At 40.5% G+C, this 16,973-nt stretch overlaps 1 protein-coding gene across 1 annotated transcript; it reads left to right on the top strand.

Moving 5' to 3' along the window:
* The first annotated feature begins 1,179 nt into the window (after positions 1-1,179).
* Positions 1,180-4,881, top strand: ATXN7L3B (ataxin 7 like 3B). The gene has a single exon (XM_046646474.1). The coding sequence runs from the start codon at positions 1,547-1,549 to the stop codon at positions 1,838-1,840; it is 294 nt and encodes a 97-aa protein (XP_046502430.1). The 5' UTR covers positions 1,180-1,546; the 3' UTR covers positions 1,841-4,881.
* The last annotated feature ends 12,092 nt before the right edge of the window (positions 4,882-16,973 follow it).

The following is a 16,973-nucleotide window of genomic DNA, read 5'->3' as shown; positions in this document are numbered from 1 at the left end:
TAGAGTGAGATATTAAGAATGAATTCTAAAACTATTTGAGTGCTCTAATGATTACATACATTAGAAAATTCTTATTTGTATCTGTCTGGAAAGATACACATCTATAATTTCCTCTATTCTGGAAAGATACAGATATAAATATGTGGTTTCTTTCAATTTCCTTTCTCTGGTTACATCTATTTTTTGATAAATTATAAAGATACAAAGTGTTCTCTATTTCATGGTGCTGCCTGTGGGGACTAAAAAACTGGCAAAGAACTAAAGAGAATACTACAGTGATTTTCTTATATTCAAGTCCATAACTAATATGATTTTAAAAGCTTGACAGTTATTGAATGCTTGCTTACATGTAAGGCCCTGTCACAAGAGAACTTTTTTGAAACATTTAATCTGAACTGTGAAACATGGACTAGCTTTATGCAGATGAGGAACCACAGAACTACTAAATGTTGGATCTAGGATTTAAACCCAGGTAGACTGGCTTTCGCTCTCTCAATTCATGCTGCACAATTGTAGGAAAAGCTTCCTCTTTCTTCCAGTATAGTTAACACATTTCAGAATTCCTTGCTCTGCAATAGAGAAAACACATATAAATTTCTCCTTGAATTATTTCAGAGATGTATATGATGATCTAGTTATAGTCACTCCAACTTAACGGTCTTATACATGAGACAAATGCCTTAGGTTCATGTGATCAATATATATGAACTATGCCTTTAGCGCCTAGTCTTTCACTCAAAAAAGGACTGAAAGATAAACTATACTGTAATTTGTTCCCTTGCACCATCTAGTGGATTTAAAGGACAACTGCAGCAGTACTATAAACGATTACAAGTCAATTGTACAAGTCAAAATGTATTAACAGGAGAACTGTTCCTAAAACTGTATTTCAGATCATATCACAAACTTGCACATAACTATTTTTTCCTTCTTCATGAGGGAATCAATTAGGCATAGGTGCTGAATTCATTAGTGAACGTTTACATCTACAAATAAAGTAATATAAAATAGCATCCCCGCAATCTTTTCACAATTAGAGATAATGAAAGCCGCATACACTGTAGCTCTTCCCAGTTTCACACACTCCGAGGCTTTTCCGGCAGCTGCGCGCCAGGAACTGCCCTGGAGTCTGCGGAGGCCAGTGCGCATGCGGGCTGGGAGCGGAAGCAGGGAGGCGGGGCTAAACCAGACAGGAGCGGAAGCGACCGGGTGCTGGGTGAGGCGCGGCCGTCGGCGGTGAGTCCGGGGCGGCCCGAGCGCAGAGCACAGGTCCCGGAGACGCAGAAAGTCACGGAAGGACTCGGGGGTCCGGAGCCGGCGCCGCTGGCTGTTGCTGCCCCGCCGCCGCCGCGGACGCCCCCGCCCGCCTGCCCGAGGTGCGGCCCGGAGGCCTGAGGCCTAGCGCGGCCCGCGGAGCCCGCCGTGAGTACTGAGAGCGCCCGCGGCCGAGCCGCACCCCCCGGCCGGGCCCCGCGGCCGAGCCCCCCAGCCGGGCCTCCGCGTCCCAGACCCCCCCGCCGGGACCCGCCGCCGCCCCCGGGTTAAGATGGAGGAGATCTCCCTGGCCAACCTGGACACCAACAAGCTGGAGGCCATCGCGCAGGAGATATACGTAGACCTGATAGAGGATTCCTGCTTGGGCTTCTGCTTTGAGGTGCACCGGGCCGTCAAGTGTGGCTACTTCTACCTGGAGTTCGCGGAGACCGGGAACGTGAAGGATTTTGGCATCCAGCCGGTGGAGGAGAAGGGAGCGTGCCGCCTCCCGCTGTGCTCCCTCCCAGCGGAGGCCGGGAGCGGGCCGGATCAGCAGCTGCAGCGCTCACCCCCAGAATTCCAGTAGCTGCAGCATGAGCGAGTCTGGGGGTGACCAGGACAGGGACGCAGACTGGTCGTGTGGATTGGAGAATTTAGGTAGCTGAGTAGGAAAAAAAAACTCAGACAACAGTCCCAATTCCCATTGAAGATCCTAGCCTTTATAAACCCAAAGGGGAGAATTTAGGAATTAGGATCCTTTTATAAGTCTGTTACTCGGGGTCGGCTTTGAAACCCCGGGCAGGAGGAGCTGTGCGTCCCGCGCGCCATGCAATACAGGTTGATCTGTAAACACACCAGGAAGTGCGCAAGATCCCAGTACTGTCCCCAGTGCACAGGTGTGTGGCTGTGTGCCCAGCATATAAAATCCTTTGGTTCCTCAGCCTTTGTCTGCCCGATGTCAAGGGCTTCCTGGATAACTGACAGTGTGGACAGAACTGATGGTCAGGCCTCGATGGTTGGGCCTCAGTGGGACTGCTCCTCTGAGTTCTGAGCCTCTGATTTGGCCTTCGCCAAGACAAATGAAGGTCAGGTATGAGGTCTGGATGTTAACAATTACAATTTGGGAAAACCGAGAGAGAGAATTCCCGGCTGAATCTGGTAGGCGAAGCTCTGTGGTCTTGGCTCCAACGAGAGAAAAGGTCAAAGCCACCAGTTTCCCAGAGGTCCAGCATTTACAGTGACTACAGCGGTCTTGGGGACAAAGTCTAGCCTTCTGCTGAACAGATCCCTCTTTCTGGCACCCCACCTTGTGGCATAGGCTTGGCAAATGGACCCCTTGGTTATCCAGGCAGGCTGAGAATTTAGTTATGATCTGTTGGGGAAGTAGTGGGGGGCCTCTGCAACTATGCACGATCTCTCAAACTGCAAGATTCATATCTGGATCCATTATGCTGTGGACAAGCGTTTGGTGGGGCAGTCATTTTCCTACTCTGTTACTAGTTATCTAGCCAGTTTGTGAGCCTGACTTGGTCCTTATGCCAGGTCACTAACTGCCTTCCACCCCAGGGGCAAGACTGAACTGTAGAAGAGCATCATGGCTGTGCAGGAGGTTGTGGTTTGAAAGCTAAGTCCCGAGAGGACCTCTTCCAGCTGCCCTCAGTAATGTGAATGGGTTAGTGCTAGGAGCCAAGGAGCAGGACTGGGTCATCTCATCTGACTGTGCAGTATCCTGTTGAATGCCCCTGTTACTTGGGTTGGGCAGTCACAAAGCTCTGCTATGGTGAACATCTAGACTCGTCACTCTGCCTCTCACAAGGGGCAGCCCTCTCCACTGGGTCCCCTTTGGACCTTCTTTACAAGAGCTGTCCTTTTGTTGTTGGAAGTCAGGAAAGGGCCTCTAGAAATGCCCTGGTTTCAGGGAATGGGATGGGGAGGATGGGAAGTGTGAGCCGCATATCAAAATTACCCTCCACTTTACTCCCTGATGGAGGGTTTATGAAGTGTAGAGGGATGGGAGCCCCAAGGTGAGCGGGAACGGTGCTGCTCTATTTGAAATGTTTTCTTACCTCATTCTGTGCCCTAGTAAGGGACCCAGCCTCATCTCTCTGGCTTGGCCACACGTCCCTGCTCCACTGCCTATTTGGTGCAGCTCATGACCCCAGGTGCTGCCTGCCACCCTGCTTTCACATTGACCAGTTTCATTTCATCTCTTGATGCTCCTGCTTCTGAAGCCTGCCCAGTTGCCCTTTCCTTGGCTTCTTTTAAGTTTCTTATGTTTTTTTCTTCTTGTTTTTGTGGGAGACTCAGAAGAATCTTTCTTATGGCTTTCTGTGTTAGGATTAGGATGAGAAAGGAACCTAAGTTTTTGTATATGAAAGGCAGTGTCACACCTAAGCATTTCTCCTATAGGACTGCCTTGCTAGTATGCCTTCCTGCTCTGTCTTAACTTCCTGAGGAGTCATATCTCCCCGCCTCCACTTGGATACCGCCTCTTAGGACTTAGGCAGAAGAGCAGTCAAGGCTGACTGACACACACGGGGATAGAGTTGGTGCGTTTTCTTTAACCCTTGCTGTGCATGTATCCTTCCTTATCCCAGAAGGAACCGTTTGGACCATGTGGACTGATTTGGGTTACATACTTTAGAGGATTAAGGGAACCATAGTAATAAGGCCTCAAGACTATCTGTTACTGCATTCTCCCCCAGAGTTGTCGTGCTTAGGGTCAGGACCTAGTTACAGATTGGTCTTCAATCCAAGAATTGTGATAACTTTAAAAAAAAAAAGCAAGAGCTAAAATATCTTGCTTTTTTGGGGTTATCTGCCCTTTTTGTAAACATCTCATTCTAAGGGGATACAGAGAGTAAGGAGGTTTTAAGTGAGACTGGCCTAATTTCAAATAATGTCTGAGAAACAGGCTGAAGATAGGACCATGGTCCACTCTTCCTTCAGAGAGGGAGTGCAGACTGTCACATTACTGTTTCCTTTCTGGCCTTTTCTCCTGTTAGAGGAGGAAGAAGTGGGGAGTAGTTTTGAGTAATGGTTGGTTCACGTTACCTCCCTCTTGGTTTTAGTTTTTATTTTTTGCCCCCCACTATTAGGGCAGTAGCCTCCTGCCCTGGATGGGTGTAAGGTGTGCTAGGTCCAACAGGTGCCCTGAGGGGACAAAGTCTTTTTGGGGAGAGAATGCTCCCTACCATGTAGTTGACAGTGGTTAGGAACTCTCCCTTTGCCTACCTGTTTTCCCTGTAACAGCAGAATTTCTCTCCCTCCCTCTTCAATTAGTGTATTGATCACCGTGTAATTCTATTATGTATCTGAGTGTGTGTGTGTATGGGGGGAAAGGGGTTCTTTACAAATTTCTGTGGTTTGTGGCTTTTTCTTCCATACGTTACTTTCCACCACCGCATGCCTGGGGCCATTGCCTGGCATTGTCGCATGCTGGGATCATTGGGGAAGTGTAGTGAAGCCCACCACTGTCCTTTGTTTTGGAGATTCTTATTTTTGCATAAGTAGTCCATCCTATACAGATTGCTGACTTAACTGTGTATTCCCCTTGCCCCTATGGCTGCTGGTGTAAATAAACTGCATCTCCCCATTGGTAAACAATAATAAAGTTTTAAAAAATGACTTTATTTGGACTTTGTATGTTCATCTTTTAAAATATATGTTTTTCAGGTATTGACATAGTAAAATAAGTTTTGAAGTAATTGCTGTTGACCCTTAGTCACTTTCTCTTGAATAGGAAGTTTTATCAGACTAGATGGAGAAGCTCTGCCCAACTTTGTTTTTCCATCTAGTCCTGCAGATTTAGCGTTCTGCAACATCCAGTAAAAGAAACAAACTGTATACAATCTTCCCATTTCCATAGGAGGTAAGAAGGTGGTAAAATATGTATAATCCAAGCCTATTACTATAAGTTCAATGTGAAAGATAGTTCAATTTGAATGGAAGTCAAGGTATTGATGTATATAACCATTTCAAGCCAATATTCTTGCTCTCAAAAGGCAAATCAGCCTTTCTAAAGATAGCTTTTTCCCAATGCTTTTTAATTTACCTCAACTCTTGGTCTTTCATTTTGTTTTTATAATAATTCTGAGATTTCTCATTTCTTCCCCTTCTTAATCCAGAGTTAGAACACTTCCCTTGGAAATTGTACATATGGCTCCTTAGTACTGATCCAAATCACTTGTTTGCTAAATGTTCTAGTTCATTAAAGAAATAGTCCAAATTGGAAATAATATTTAGATGAATAAAAAATATCAGAAAGGGGGCCAGAGGAAACAGTCAGTAGGATACTTCAGGGAACCTTATAGACATGTCACATGGTATTGAGTCACGTAACGCTCAAATCCAGCTGCAGCAAATACTTTCAATGCTATTATCGTATGTTTAGATTTGAATTAATATATTTAGGGTTAACCTAGTTAGTTTTCTGAAATGAGATATTTTCAAGACCTCAGTGCCTTACTCAACCCACTTGATGTTAGGACTTTTTTAAAGATTATTTCTCTTCATGTTTTCTAATTAATCTTTATATTTAAAAAGAAAAAAAAAGCATTGCATACCTTTTAACTGTATAACTGCCTACATACTGCGTTTTAACTGCAGTATATAGTATGAGGTCAGGAACCTAATAAATGCTTACTTGATGTTGACAGAGAAAATGCAGTATGCTCAAGTAGTTAAGGATTTAGGAAGAACTTTCTTTGCACACAGTATTGCCTTCCATTAGGACCTGAGGTACTTTAAAAGAGTTCTATGATTTTTACAAGTTTTATGAAACGAAGGGAATATATTGTATGCTAAAAGAACGTTTATACTTCATTAAACATCTTTTCACATTAGTCTCTAAAGTAATTATCATGGTTAGTGAATTGCAGTTCTCAGATTAGCTAGAGATGACTTTTAGCATCAGACTTTGGAAGGTTTACTCTGCTGTGGAGGGCACAAGCTCTTTGAGTTTTGTTTGTGTTCCAAAAGATGCCCATGATGCTTTGGAGGAAAACATTTGTTACAAGTGATGCACTTATTGAAAAAGATACTCCAGATAAACCTGTAAATCCTTAGGTGGGTGTTTTTGTTTTTTATTTTGAAAACATTTTCAATCATGTATTACTTGAGCCTCACGGAAATATGTGAGCTAAAAAGAAAATACTACATTCATTTTAGAGATGAGAAAGTATGTCCAGTGGCAGTGATTTGCCCACAGTTCAGAAACAAAAGTGCAGCAGTAGAATGCTGGTGCTAGGCCACTGCTCTTTGTTGAAACAATAGAATTTTTAATAAGTGAAAGGATTAATTTTAAAAAAGACAAACCAGTTAAAGTAGAATGAAAAGATTGTGATGCTAGTGAAAATTTTAAGGCAATGAGTTTGAAACCATTAAAAAGATGGAAAATATATTTAAAAATGTAACTCATCAAAAATGATTCAGGAAGGCTTATTTTTTTAATAAATGAATACATCCAGAACTGAAAAAAAAAACCTCATCCCATCTCTACTCCAGTATACACATAAAAGCACTAGACACTTGGAATTTTACAGACAATACAGCAAAAAACAAAAATCATGATAGGTTATTGTGAAAATAGATGAAAAAAATGAAGATTTTAGCAAACCAACTCCTTTAAAATATCGAAAGTAAACATTATCAACAAGTTGGGTTAACACCAGGAAAGTTAAGATTTTGACTCAGAGAATCATTGCATCACTATTAGAGAAAAAATGTGAAAATTTCCATAGATAAAAGAAAAATAGTTTGATAAAATTCAATACCATTATTGGTTTGAAAATACCTGTTAACCGTATAGGAACAAGGGCTAAAGAACTTCCATATGCTAATAAAGTATGTATCAAAAACCTATGACAAATGCTGTACTTAATGTTGAATACTTGGAAGCAAGCCTTTTATAATCAAGAGAGGAAAAAACAAAATCTTCATTCTCAGATGATATCTAAATTGACAACTTTATGACATCTGTGAACATACCACTGGAAGTAATGATAGAATACAGTAAATTTGCTGGATATTGTGTCAATATCCAAAATCAGAATACTAAAATATTTTAAATGTTGCATTTATAATGTAATGCATCAAAAATTGTAATGGTCCTATGAATTAATGTAACAATATCAGTGTAAGATTTTATGGAGAAAGTGATAAAATTTTCTTCTGGTATATTGAAGAAAACTCAAATAAATGGAGAGTGGTAGCATGTTCATGGATAGGAAGCTCAATAACATCACTCCAGATGTATGAATTGGAAGTAATCTTGACTAAAGTCCAAATGGACGTTTTCATGAAACTTGGCAAGCTAATTTTAAGATTTATATGAAAAGCAAGATACAAGAATAGACAAGATCTTTTTGGTGAATGTATGTTACATAGTGTGGTTTTGATGCAGAAACAAACAGTGAGAATAGAATAGTTTAGAATTAGGTGGAAAAACACAAATTTATGTCATCCTGATGTATGACTAAATTGGTATTATAGTCAGCAGATTATAAACCAGTATATTGTTCTGGAATAGATTATCCATAAATAAGTAATAAAACTACTCCAGACACAAAAATTAATTCCTATGTGGATTTAAGACTTATTGGGAAAAGTAAAACATCAAACCTGTATAGAGAAATATAGGAGGGTATGTTTATAATTGTAGGCAAAGGAAAAATTCTTAAGGAAATAAAAGCACCAAACATAAAGAAAAAAATTGATATATTGGACCATAATAAAAATAAAACTTTCTGTGCTTTGTCATACTAGAGACAAACAAACCACCACCACCACAAAACCCCAGGATATGCTCGTAGAAGTGTTGCAGTTCTTAGTAAAAGATTATTAACAATTACACAATTGACAAATGGACAAAGTAAAAGAACAGCTTATCTGAGAAGAAGAAATTCAAATGCAAAAAGATGTGAGGGGCTGGCCTGGTGGTACAGTGGTTAAGTTTACATGCTCTGCTTCAGCAGCCCGAGGTTCGCAGGTTCAGATCCCGGGTGCAGACCTATGCTCCACTCATTAGGCCATACTATGGCAGTGTCCCACATACAAAATGGAGGAAGGTTGGCACAGATGTCAGGTCAGGGCCAATCTTCCTCACACACACACCAAAAAAGACGTGAAAAGTTCACTTATGTTCAGAGAAATGCAAACTAAAAACAAATGAAACATCAATTTATACCACTCAGTATGGCTAAAATAAAAATGGGTGATGATATCGACTCTGACAGTTATATGCAGCAATTAAAACTCTTGTACAGTGCCGGTTCACTGTAAATTGATAAAAATATTTTGGAAAGCTATTTGGAAATATCTATGGCAGTTGATAAGCACAACCAATACTCCAATATTTGCACCTCTATCAGCATTATTTGTAATGGGAAAAAATTGAAAACCATATAAATAACCATTAAAAAATATATAGTAACTATACAGAGGTGAAAATAACCAGGGCTGCACAAATAAAATAAATGTTTAGTAAAACATGTATTCTTATACTTTGCTACCTCACCTTTGGAGCTTAACAATATACAAATCAATGCTATATATTGTTTAGAGATATATGAATATGTAATAAAAAGTGTACCAAACACGTTAAACTAGACTTCCACTTCCGTGTGCATGGTGGTCTAGACATTGGAAAAAAACGATGGAAAACATTGGATGCTGAATAAATTGCAACAGAGATACTACTAAGTGCCTTGCTCTCCTCTCAAGAAAGTAAGGGGAATACCCAGCTCTCTCTTCTAAATACACACACACACACGCACACAGATGCACAGACACAATAAGCACAAACCAGAGATACAAGTGAAAACATACAGTGGGATTGCACTGGGGGGGAATAAAGATACCAAAATCTTCCAGATGGGAATGGGAGATTAGGCCTTGATCATCACAGAATGAAACTCTTATTCACCACATAAATACAAGACACCTGAAATAATCTTTACATCCTTGATGAAAGTATGGGCAGAGTAAAAGGAGAGAGAGAGAGACAAACAGAGACCTTCCTGACTACAGAGAGAACAGACGAGAAAGCCTCTGCCATGACCCAAGGTAATTAATTAAAATAATACCAATATCATCATCGTTATCATCACTGTCATTTCCCTTTGGGAATTTGTACCCATACCTTTGTTTTTACTTGATTACCCTACCCTGCTACTCAGAGAAACCTCTACCTGAAAATCATACAATGTGTCCAAGATGATAGTGTACTTCGTGAGTACCTGACAGAACTTGGGTCCCCCAACACTCTCACAAATATGAGCTTGCAATCAAATAAACATCTATTTCTTTAAAGATTTCAGTTATAGCTATCATATTCTGCATCTAATCATTGTATTTATAAGAGAGGAATTCTAATTCTGTAGATTAGTATTTCTGCTGACTCTCTACAGAATTAATACTCCTTTCTTGTAAACAGAATGATTAGCTGCAGAATATAGTAGCTATCAATTCAATCTTTGAGTTAATAGATGGAATTTTAAACATGAACAAGAAACAGGAAAGAATGGTGATGCATTTACAAAAACAAAAGTAATAGAACTTTTGAAAATGAAAAAAAGTATTTCAATAAAATTAAAAACTCAGTGTATAGGTAAAACCTCAGTTTACTCAAACTGGGAAAAAGAGAAAGAATCAGCATGAAGCATAGTCTACTGGTGACTAGTCTCTATGTTTAGTTACTCAGGCAGCAGAGTGCGTGTGTATTTTTGTGTTGCCTCCTTGTCTCCATTGATAGACCCACAGACCATTATTTTTTTTTGATAAGTAATCAAAATGTGAAAGTGCAGTAAAGAAAAAAAGTGATAATATGGAAAGTGCGATAGGATGTGATTGGAAGGTGGCTGACCATGGGAATGGTGATGCTGTCAATATTCTAGGGACCCAAGATATGCAGCCAGAGGATCTTACTGAAGGTGAGGTTATCAATATAAATGAGAAAACTGGTTGTGGCAAAAAGGATAAAGATGTTTCAGAGGAAGTGAAGCTGCCAGTAAACTTGACATTAAGAGATCTGTCAGATATTTCAAAATATTGAAAGTGCAAAGGGTAAAATGTATTGTAGGCAGAATTCTAAAGATGGTCTCTGGAGCTTCTTGTCTCCTGGTTACTCCATCAAACAATAATCTAAATATTACTGTGAAGGGATTTTGCAGATATAAAGTCCCAAGTCAGTTGACCTTAAGATATGGAGATTATTTGGCTGTACTTCACCCAGAGTGTGAACACTTTAAGAACAGAGAGTATTCTCCATCTGGTAGAAGGAGACATCAGAGATTTGAAGGGTGGGAAGAATTTGATGCAGCATCGCTGGCTTTGAAGTTGAAGGGGGACGTGTAAGAAGGAATGTAGATGCATCCTGGAGCTGAGAGTGGCCCTCAGCTGACAGCTAGCAAGGAAATGGGTGTCTCAGACCTACAGCCACAGAAATGGAACTCTACAAACAACGTGAGTGATCTCAGAAGATGATTCTTCCTCAAAGCCTCCAGATGAGAGCCCAGCCCAGCTGACACTCTGGCTTGCAAGACCTAAGCAGACACGCAGTTAAACAAGCCTGACTTCTCACCCAGAGCACTGTGAGCTTCTAAGTGAGAACTGTTTTAAGCAGCTAGTTTTTTATCAGTAGTTACACGACAATAAAAGACTTCTACGGTCATAAACTGATCGAAGTTTAGAAAGACAATTCACTGATTTATGACAATTCACTAAGGCATAGAAAAGATGCTCGCTCTGAATAATGATTTATATATGAGAATAAGACAAACTGTTCAAACTACTCTTGGTAAGTTTTATACAAATAAAACATATTTATTTTCCTTGTTTCTAATGTTTAAATTTACAGTGTACAAAATAAATACTCGTTTTACCATTTTTTAATATCCTCATATTTACTCAGTGACAATAAAAGAGTTTTTAATTTTTTTACAGAAATTTTTTAAAGGTCATCAGATGATCTTAATTTTTCTCATTTATTGTTAAGATTGCTTTGCATTATTTCAGCTTGCATAGTCAATTTCACAGTCTGCACAATTGTGCAAAGGTGGCACTATCTGAATTGCTATCATTTATTTTCTTACAAATTTTCAGAGATGTTAATGTTGCGTCTTTTCTAAAAACGTATTCCAAATTCAAAAAATTAGCTATTGAGAAATCACACATTGACTTTCTACAGATAACTTAGAAAATTTAGCCTAAAACACAAAAGATGTGAGTTCCCCAGACAGCAATTTGGCAAAGCTTTATAAGACTGACAGAAGAAGAAGAAAAACAAGGAAAGCGGTTTGGCAAAAGGAGAGAAAAAGGAATATAGGTTGATGAAATAGGGACTATTTAAACAAGAATCAAGGGGAGGAGGAAGGTGCTATCTGCATTAATGACAAATCCCAAAGTGAATTGCATGAATGAGAAAGAATGAAAAGTATACGGAGAGGAAAGTTTACAAGCATTATACTCAGATATTTGTCTCTTAATCTTCACTCATTATTAGTAGAGTGAATTTGGGAAGGTAATGTATTCTTTATGAACTTGAATTTCTATTTGTATTAATAGATATAGCAATAGCAGCCAGCCTTGAGGGTCTTGTGGTTCAGATTTGTCAATCTCACCACCACTGCCAGGGTTCATTTCTGTTCAGGAAACCACATCATCTGTCTGTTAGTTCTGCTACTGTAGCAGCTGTGTGTTGCTGTGATGCTGAAAGCTGTGCCACCGGTATTTGACATACCAGCAGAGTCACCCATGGTGGACAGGTTTCAGTGGAGCTTCCAGACTAAAACAGGGTAGGAAGGAGGACATGGCCACCCACTTCCTAAAAATTGGACTGAAACCCCTATGATATAGCACCAGAAGGTGAGAGGATGCTGCAAAAAGACCAGGCAGGGTTCTGCTCTGCTGTACACAGGGTCGCTAGGAGTTGGAATCATGGGTGGCACTAACAACAAGAACAGCAAGAGCATTTCATAGTTATGAAAACTAAAGGTGTGAGTCTTAAGCTAGTTGGGGTAATGGGTGATGACAGACAGGAGGAGTAAAGTAAGGCTTTCCTGAGAAAGCAATATTTAAACTGAGCCTAGAGTTCAGTGAGTTACCTGGGATAACTTTGTCAGAGTAGATGAAGAATAATTAAGGGTGGGTAGTTGGGGGGGGGGGGTGGTGAAGATGGGGAAAAGCAGTTGGAGCTGGTATGTTAAAGAGAGAAAACCATTCAAATGGCAAGTTTAAAGCTCTGGAGAAATCATCATTTTGTGCCTTTTGCAGATGGAAAAAAATCTGTTATTAGTATAAAACCATATATCCCATCCACTTCCATCTAGAGGTTTCAGGATGGTATAAACCCTTTACTTGGATTTTATCAGATAAATAGATACAGCTTAATTAGGAGTACAATCCCACAGAGCTCTAAGAAAACAAAACTCTCATTAACATAATAACATCTTACACTAGCAAGGTTAACCTTACATCTGGAAGAGGCAGTGCTGTTTTAAATACACAGTGACCTCTCCACTATTAATGTGTTCTTATCTCCGCAACTTACTCTTCTCCCACTGCATTCTCCTCAGTCCTCCAGCTCCTTGTTTGCAAACACACACACACATGTATGCAGATACACATGTGCATGCACATGTTACTACTTTAAATCAAGCCCAGTTCAGAGTAAGTTTAGCTGATCTGCTTTTGCTCTTGAGGCTGTATGAATGATTACAGTTCAAGTCCTTACTTGCAGACCAGCCACTTCTAACGTTTGAAGGTAGATTAGTGTTGACCTCTTAAATAAGTCCTTTACAGCTAAATTTTCTTTTTGAATAAACAGTGCTGGAGAGGTTTCAAGATAGGGGCATAGGTGGACTCTGAACTTACCTCCTCTCATGGACACAACAAATTTACAACTACTCTGGGGACAATTACCCCTCAGAAGGAACTGAAAGCTAAATAAAAAGAACCCCCACAACGAGGGACAGTGCTGACTGAGGTAGGACAGGCAGAAATTCCTTTTTGGAAAGAAAAAAAACCCCACTTTCTTGAGCCACAGCATTCCATGGCCAGCTGAGAGTAATGCTAACGTATGCAGCTTTCCCTGCAGGAGTGGGGGACCTGAGCAGGGGCACAATACTGCTATAAGCATCCTTTGGGCTCAGCACAACCAAGATGAGTGTCATAATATCTGGCTTTCCTGACTACTAACAACAACAGGGATTACCCCCCAAAAATCTGTCAGATATAAGAGAAAACAAGCTGATTCTTAAAGGACCCATGCACAAACTTGCCCAGTTTGGAAAGCAACCTAAAGGCACCAGAAAGAAAGGTGCACAGTCCTTTAGTGAAAAGAGACTCACTTGATAGGCTCTGGGTGCATCTCAGTGAGAGATGAGACCTCTCCAGGGACTGAGACATTGGTGGCAGCCATTATTGTGACCTAGTACAGGCATGCTGATACAGACACTGGCAGATGCCATTGAAGTTCATCCCCTGGTCTGTTAGCCCAGGGTCTGCCCCACCCACTAGAGCACAAATTTAATCCAGCTCAGCCAGGGCAGGCAGCCTGCACTAGGGACTGGCCCCACCCAATAGGAAGTCCTTGGGCAACTTGTGAGCCTGCATAGGCTTGGAGTTTCAATCCTCTACAGCTGGGTGAGTGGGTCTGCCTCTGCAGGGCAGGGTATGTGTGAGGAGTAGGTGGAGTGTGGGGGACATTGGTGGAATGTGTGGGGCCTCTGCAGCAGGGCAACTGGATCCATTTCAGGAAGTCAGGGCATGCACATGGGGCATGGCTATGTTGACAGTGTGTGTGGCCCTGTGGGAGGTGGGGCTTGTCAGCCACAGAAGACTTGTGTTTCTCAAACATCCTCATAGGGCATCTGTCCCACTACCCAAAGCCTAAAACAATTAGGTGTTCCCAATAGCCTGGGGCCAGCCTCACTCAGCTGCAATCCTGAGAGAGCTGATAACAGCCTTGCCAGCCAGAGGCCTACAGCAATTTAAGCCCCTGAGCCTAGCAACCAACCATGCTGCAGGCCTGCTCACTTAATAGAAAAACTGCAACAGGAGTGTGCTATTGGAATTTGCAGCCAACTGTGCTGGGGCTCCCCACACCCAATAAAGTGGGTGAAGAGCCCATAGCAGCCACATGCAGCTGAACATTACAACAAGCCAGCCAGGGGGACAGCCTAGCCTCTCTGGGCACCTGCAGCAAAAGCAACCCTGCCACAACAGAAGGGCACATGTAACCCACACAGAGGACACCTCTGGAACATTTGGAACTGGTAACAAAGAGGGAAGCACACTGCTGGGCCTCATAAGGCATCTCTTACATAAGGCCACTTCTCCAAGATCAGGAGACATAGCTGACCCACCTAATACACAGATATAGGCACAGAGAAAGAGGCAAAATGAGGAGGCAAAGGAATACGTTCCAAGTAAGGGGACAGGACAAAACCCCAGAAAAAGAACTAAATGAAAGAGAAATAAGCAATCTATCTGACAAAGAGTTCAAACAAAAAGCATAAGGATGCTCACTGATCTTGGGAGAAGAATGGATGAACTCAGTGAGAACTTCATCAAAGAATTGGAAAATATAAAAAAGAACCAATCAGAAATGAAAAATACAATAGTGGAAATGAAAAATTCACTAGAGGGACTCGATAGCAGAATAGATGATACAGAAGAATGGATCAGTGAGCTAGATGAAAGACTAGAGGAAATCACCCAAGCTGAACAGATAAAAGAATTAAAAAGAATGAGAACAATCTAAGCTACCTCTGGGACAACATCAAGCACACTAACATTCATATTATAGGTGTCCCAGAAGGAGAAAAGAGAGACAAAGGCACAGAGAATCTATTTGAAAAAATAATAGCTGAAAACTTTCCTGACCTAAGGAAGGAAACAGATATCGAGATACAGGAAGCACAGAGAGCACCAAACAAGATAAACCCAAAGAGGCCCTCACCAAGACATGTTACAATTGAATTGTCAAGAATTAAAGAGAGAATCCTAAAACCTGAAAGGGAAAGGCAACAAGTTACATACAAAGGAAACCCCATAAGGCTATCAGCTGACTTCTCAGCAGAAACCTTACAGGCTAGAAGGGAGTGGCATGATATATTTAAAGTGCTGAAAGGAAAAAAACCTACATCCAAGAATATTCTACCCAGCAAATGTATCATTCAGAACGGAAGGAGCAATTAAGAGTTTCCCAGACAAGCAAAAACTAAAGGAGTTTAACACCAAGAAGCCAGTCTTACAAGAAATGCTAAAGGGACTTATTTAAGTGGAAAAGAAAAGACCACAAACGGGAATAAGAAAATTATAAAAGAAAAAAAAGCAATGACATCACTGGTAAAGGCAAAAACACAGCAAAAGTAGCAGATCAACCACCTATGAAGATAATATGAAGGTCAACAGACAAATTATTAAAATTACCTATTTACATGATAAGAGGGGAAGGGATACACACACACACACATGCACAAAGAGGTTAAATATGATAACAAAAACATAAAATGTGGGGGGAGGGGAGTAAAAGAGTAGAGCTTTTAGAAAGAGGTCAAACTAAAGAGACTATCAACTTAATATATTAATAATGTGCTCCATATATAGAATATTATATATGAACCTTGTGGTAATCACAAACCAGAAACCTGTAATAAATACACAAAGAATTAAGAGAAAGGAACCCAAACATACCACTAAAGAAAGCCATTAAACCACAAGGGAAGAGAGCAAGAGAAAAAGAAAGGAACAGAGAAGAACTACTAAAACACCCAGAAAAAAAGTGACAAAATGGCGATAAGTACATACTTATCAATAGCTACTTTAAATGTCAATGGACTAAATTCTCCAATCAAAAGGCACAGGGTGGCTGATTAGATTAAAAAAACAAGACCTATATATATGCTGCATACAAGAGACACACTTCCAACCTAAAGACACTCACAAACTGAAAGTGAAGGGATGGGAAAAGATACTCCATGTAAACGCCAATGAAAAAATAGCTGTGGTAGCAGTAATTATATCAGACAAAATAGACTTTAAAACAGAAGCTATAACGAGACAAAGAAGGGCTCTACATAACGGTAAAGGGAAAACCCAACAAGAGGATATACCACTTGTAAATATCAATGCAACCAACGTAGGAGCACCTAAGTGTATAAAGCAGTTATTAACAGACATGAAAGGAGAAATAGACAGTGGTGAGGTCTGGGAAGCTGCATTTTCAATACATGGCCCAGTGAATTTTGTGCATTCTAATTGTTGAGAACTACTGTCCTAGAGAGAAAGCAGAAAATAACTCTATAACCATCTTCTCTTTTAATCTTCAGTAGATGTCCCTGGGATATTTAAGACCCTGGACATTTTTTTTTGTTTCTTGGCTGAGCTCCTGTATATATAAACTATTTGATTTAAAACAGTGAGAATTTAGAGGTATGATATCAGGAACATTGTAATGCCTTTACAAAGACTGAAGTTTTAGAAATTTTTATTCCTTAAATTATTACCTTGAGATTCCTTACCTGTGGAATGATATGAGAAGTATATCATCCCTCTGCCCCTAAGCAATTAAAGGCAATATATGTTCCAGTAGATGGCACTAGTCTTCTGTTTGCATATCTTAGATCAGTTGTAAACGATTCATCCTTTTGTTTAGTTTAGTGTTCATTTAAAAGGGCTCTGTAGCTTGGATAAAAATGGAGGACTGATTTGAAATG

This window comes from Equus quagga, chromosome 19 (assembly GCF_021613505.1).
Source record: "Equus quagga isolate Etosha38 chromosome 19, UCLA_HA_Equagga_1.0, whole genome shotgun sequence".
In the NCBI taxonomy this organism is placed as follows: Eukaryota; Metazoa; Chordata; class Mammalia; order Perissodactyla; family Equidae; genus Equus; species Equus quagga.
Note: the sequence above shows the minus strand (reverse complement) of the source record. Positions and strands in the feature narration are given on the sequence as shown.

What these genes read in the sequence shown, in the direction of transcription:
- ATXN7L3B (XM_046646474.1), top strand. Translation starts at nt 1,547, where the DNA reads ATGGAGGAGATCTCCCTGGCCAACCTGGACACCAACAAGCTGGAGGCC.